The 4,888-nt window shown below is 50.1% G+C and overlaps 1 protein-coding gene across 1 annotated transcript in view; it reads left to right on the top strand.

The window, feature by feature from the left end:
• Positions 1-232: 232 nt before the first annotated feature.
• Positions 233-4,888, top strand: part of CUNH13orf46 (chromosome unknown C13orf46 homolog) — a 6,034-nt gene continuing 1,378 nt past the window's right edge. Inside the window, exons 1-5 of the mRNA XM_019644757.1 lie at positions 233-312; positions 960-1,119; positions 1,218-1,265; positions 2,322-2,369; positions 3,759-3,826. Coding sequence (XP_019500302.1) covers positions 233-312; positions 960-1,119; positions 1,218-1,265; positions 2,322-2,369; positions 3,759-3,826 — 404 coding nt within the window. The remainder of the gene's footprint in view (positions 313-959; positions 1,120-1,217; positions 1,266-2,321; positions 2,370-3,758; positions 3,827-4,888) is intronic.

The following is a 4,888-nucleotide window of genomic DNA, read 5'->3' as shown; positions in this document are numbered from 1 at the left end:
GGGCCTGTACAGAATGGGCAGCAAATCGGGGGACAACCTGTCCCAATAAAAATCCAGACTCACTTTAGTCATAACCGTTAGTCATCAGGCAGACACTGAGCACTGCAGTGCGCCTGGAGCTGCAGGGAGTCCAATGCCCACCGCTCTGTGGGGTGGTCCCATCAGCCCTCGCAGGACTGAGCTGGGGTGCCTTGGGTTAGCGGCACTCCCACATCATGTGATGAAAGTGCTGATGACAAACACTGTTCCTTCCTCCTCAGAATCTGAAGATCAAGGAAAGGACCTAAGAAGCAACGCCGAAGATACCATCTGGTAAGCAGGCTTTGTCCGGCAGAGGTGGTTTTCTAGAGACGTGAGGACAAAAGAGACGGTGGGGGCAGGTCATGGGGCTGGCATCACGGTTGAGACATGGAGGCTCTGAAGGAGCCCTGCGATGTCCTGGGAGGACCCTGGGGACTCAGGTGGGAGGGTTTGAGGCAGGATGAACCGAGGTGGTTCTCAGGGCTGCAAGTCTGTTCCCCTCCCCTACACCCACCTCCCCAGGCAGCCCTTCCAGCTGCACCATGGCCCCCAAGTCTGTTTCTGCAAATGTTCCCACTCAAATCTCCAGAAGGCAGCGTTGTCTTACCTAACAGATGGCAGGGCCTGCCAGAGGCCTCCTGTGTTGGAGAAAGGCTGGATGTGCTGTACTGTGGACAGAAGCAACTGAGTAGCACTGCCCCGTCCTCGGCACCTCTGCACGTTGCCATCCCTCTCTACCCGCCAGCTCGGCTTTGTCCACATACCCACTTTCCTGCCCTCGGGAAGGAGGAGGCCCTTAACATTCAGGACCCTCTCTGCTGATGTGTCCAAGCAGGAGCTGTTCTCAGAACTGTCCGATGCCCAAGAGGGAGAAAAGTGTCATCTTGAAGCTGTGTCTCCATGACACCTATTCCAAACCACTGCTTCCACTTTTGCAGTCAGGCAAACCTCCAGGAAGACAAGCAGGAAGAGCATCAGGATGCCCTTGGAAAGCCGGACCACGAGAGTGGAAAGATGGAACCAGAGGTTGAGAAGAGCGACTCCGAGGCCAGCGACGAGGAGGAACAGGAAGGAGAGAACACAGACAATTGCACCCAGGTGGCCAAAGTCAGGCCTTGGTCCTTTCACACCCATGCACTATTGTCCCCTCAGGTCGGAGTCCCACCTTTATTTACCTGTTTGGTGTCTTCTTACAGGAACAGGAGTTGGAGTCCATAGAGCTGGAAGACCTTCTGGAAAAAGAGGCAAGAACTTTTTACTTTGGTGACAGAAGTCAGGTGGGGAGGCCTGTCAGGCACAGTCCTGCTGGACCATGAGTGCACTGTGGACACGTGGTTCCAAGTCATCTCTGTGGGGCCGTGGTCTAAGCTGGACTGAGCCCTACCTTGACCCCCAGAGAGCCTTCCAAGTCAAGGTCTATGCTCTTGGTCCAATGCTCGAGCATCCTAACCCCAAACGGTGCAGTGGCTAAAGGCTTGTAGGTCCCTGACAGGAGGCATGAAGGTCTCCACTCACCTTGACCTGGGCCTAGGGAAACATCGCCGAGCCCCAGGCCCTGATGTGTTGGCCAATGACACATCAGAGCTATGGTAGGAATTGGCACAGAGCAGTTTCTGAGGGAAGATGGCTGTCCTCCTTCCCAATCTACGTGGTAGGGAATGGAGAGGTAGCTGAACGTGTTTTACCGGAATTTACAACAGATTGGTGTGATTCCAGGGATTCTGGGAAATCTTTCACCCACCCCAAATACTTTCCTTAGTGGTGAATAAAGTGCTACCATTGCAAACACATTCTGGGCTGAGCCAAGGTGCCCAACTAGCAACCTTGGGGCAGCAACAAGTGAGCTACTGGGGCTTTTCACATCTCAGTGTGAATCTACCAACCCAGTAAAGTGGGGCCCCAGGTTTGTGGAGGCAGAGTTCAGGTGCTCTCCAATTAAGCAGGTCTGGGGTGTTATCTGGAGACCCTGGTTCTCAGAGGATGAAGATGGAAGAGACACTCTGGGGTCTCAGGAACCTGATGGGAGGTGAGGAGGGAGACGTGGGAAGGCCTTATTCCTCCCTGTCCCTCCTCGGCCACAGATAGCCCGTGGACACCTTGCCATCCACATTGCAAGCAGACCTTTACCCAGCTTCTCAGGTGCCCCCACTGAGCATAGCCAGTGTCTGGGGGTCCCAAGGGCAGTTGCTCAGACCCTGGCTGCCCCAGGGCCAGAAGTCCAGTCTGCCTCCCAGAAAGGCTGCTCTCTCGACCTTGCTCACCCAGCCTGTCATCCACATCTCTTTGGTTTCCATTCACAGAAACCATCTGTGTTTGTGGAGATTGATCTCGGAGAACATGCTGAGGAGGTAAAAAACCCTCACACAACAAAGACAAACGACCCTCCCAGAAATGCTTCTGCTCAGGGCCCATGAGGATTTTCCAGGGAACTTGCCCCATGCACGTGTGTGTTGGAGGGTGAGGCAGAGATGGGACCAGCAGCATCAAGAAAGCTCCAGGGTGTCGAGCATTAGCCTGGGGGGGCGGGGGGCGCTGGAGAGCACCCTCACCTCTTTCTCATCCTCCTCACTCCAACCTGCACTCATTCCAGCACCATCAGAGACTTGAGGGCCTGGGTCAACCCTTGGGGTGCCCATGGTCCCTGAAAACCTCTTGTGGGATTATTCTGGGGTGGTAGAAAGGGCACAGGTTTAGGAGTTAGGAGACCTGATCTCTACATCTGGCTCTACCAGTAAATGCTCTGTTCCTCATCTTGTAAAAAGTTGTCTCATCTGTAAAATGGGGATCTTAGTAGTACCCACACCCCAGGGTTGTTTTGTGAAGCCTTCAGTGTTTGGTACTCAGAAAGCCTCAGTATTAGGTATCACCACCACCACCATCATTATTATCACACCATCACCACCATCACTACCACCACTATTACTATCATTATCACAATCATCACCACCTACACCATCATCATCATCACCATCATCACCATTATCATCATCACATCATCATCATTTTCTGTAAAAAGAAGTGGTTGTCTCAGTGGCCTGTCTGGGATGTCTTTTTAACACAAATATTCTAGGATATCTTTCTCCATTTCTCTGCTGTAGTAAGAAGCCATCTTTTTAGTAAGTTTCTTTCTTTTTTTTTTTTTTTGAAGTGGTGAAAGAGCAGTTTATTAAAAGAGATAGAACACTTCAAAGACGTAGAAGCGGGCCCAAGTACGGAATGACTCAAGGGCCATTATTAGAAGGGACAGTACGCTCCAAAGAGTTTGGAGCTGGCCGAGCAAAAGGAGGAGCTCAAAAGGTCTAGAAGTTTCTTGAAGTTATCTCTTAGCAAATTTAAGCTCCTGCCCAGGCATTGATTTTTTTCCAGATTGCACCTTTTATCTTTTTGCCCTCAGAACATGCTGTACAGGGAAGAAAGCTGGTTATTAACCCTTGACAAGGTTATCATGGGGACCCCACAGGTTCTAAGGACTCAACGAGGGTCAGCCTGGAGCAGAGTTGGGACTAAGGGCCCATGTCTCCTGATCTACAGTCTGGAGGTCATGGTGGCCCACATCAAAGGCACAGTTCCTTGGTCAGGATCCCATAATTGGAAATTTCCACTTGATGGTGCCCTGTCTCGTCAGGGCCAATGCAGTTTCTATACCCCTATCTGATCCTTGGACAGATTCAGCACATCCAATCTTGATGTTTGTGGTTCCACTTCATCCCCTAAACTGCTCCTTTCGCTGTCCACAGGTGGTCACATGTGCCATGAGAGAAGAGAAGAGGTCCCAGATGGACATGGGGGATTTGTCAGAAGACGAGTGAGTGATGTTCATGGGTACACACTCAGGGAGGTGGGGGGGACCATGGTTTCTACCATGGTGTCTGGTGGGCTTACGTGCCTTCCCTCTTCTCCTGAGACCTTGGTCCTGCGGGCAGTGGGAGAACCCATCACACATGGCTGGTTTTTTAGCAAAGCAGTCCAGGCCTCAGGCTGGAGCAGGGGACCTGTTTGTCCTGATGACCTATACCCTATTGGGGTGGTGATTGTATATGGCCAGCAAAACCCACCCCCACTTCCTGAGGCCATAAAGAGTGCTGGGAGGAGGTGAGTACACTTCTATGCCACCCACAGGCCCAAGGATCTATTTTAATTTAAACCATACAGAGAAACACAAGGAAGAAAATAGTTTATTCAACTTCCCACCACTCATTATCAACAAGTACATTATTATCTTGTCTTATTCACTTGCATATTTTTTGAAAAGAAAAATTTCTCTATTTGCTTTGTAAAATGGATACGTGGCCATCCTAAATAACTTAAACAATGTGGACTAGCACAGCTAAGAGGAAATGTTTGAATCACTGAAGTCCCACCTCTCAGAAACAGTGAGGAGTATGCAGGAGTACATGGCTTTTGCAGTTTAGATTCAGAATAAAGGCTGGACCTGGGGACAGGCATGCTCATGAAAATAGGATCATCTGTGAGTGCTATTTTTCTGGATGGCCAGCTCTGAATGTTTATAGCATTATAGCCTTTTGCTTAATGACACTTGAACTTTGAACGAGTGAACGTGCAGGAAAAGTTTTGAGCCTCCATTCTGGGAGCTCCCAGGCAGGCCATGGCCCCTTCTACCCTCTCAGCAATTGTTACTATTGCTACCTTTCCCCCAGATTTGTATGTATTGGGGAGACAGTTTCTGTGAGGAAGTTTGATTCCATTTTTACTCAGAAGACCTACCTCTCTCCTGATCTTGACTTACACAGCTAGTCACGTCAGCTTTTACGATGTGAAAGATATCAGGAGGGCCCTATCACACACCCAAATGTAGGCTTAAAATAGGTAGTCTTTTCATAAGCAAACCTTTATTTTTTTCATTTCT

The sequence above is a fragment of the Hipposideros armiger genome, unplaced genomic scaffold (assembly GCF_001890085.2).
Source record: "Hipposideros armiger isolate ML-2016 unplaced genomic scaffold, ASM189008v1 scaffold_91, whole genome shotgun sequence".
NCBI lineage: Eukaryota > Metazoa > Chordata > Mammalia > Chiroptera > Hipposideridae > Hipposideros > Hipposideros armiger.
The sequence above is the reverse complement of the archived record's forward strand: the minus strand, read 5'-3'. Positions and strand labels throughout refer to the sequence as shown.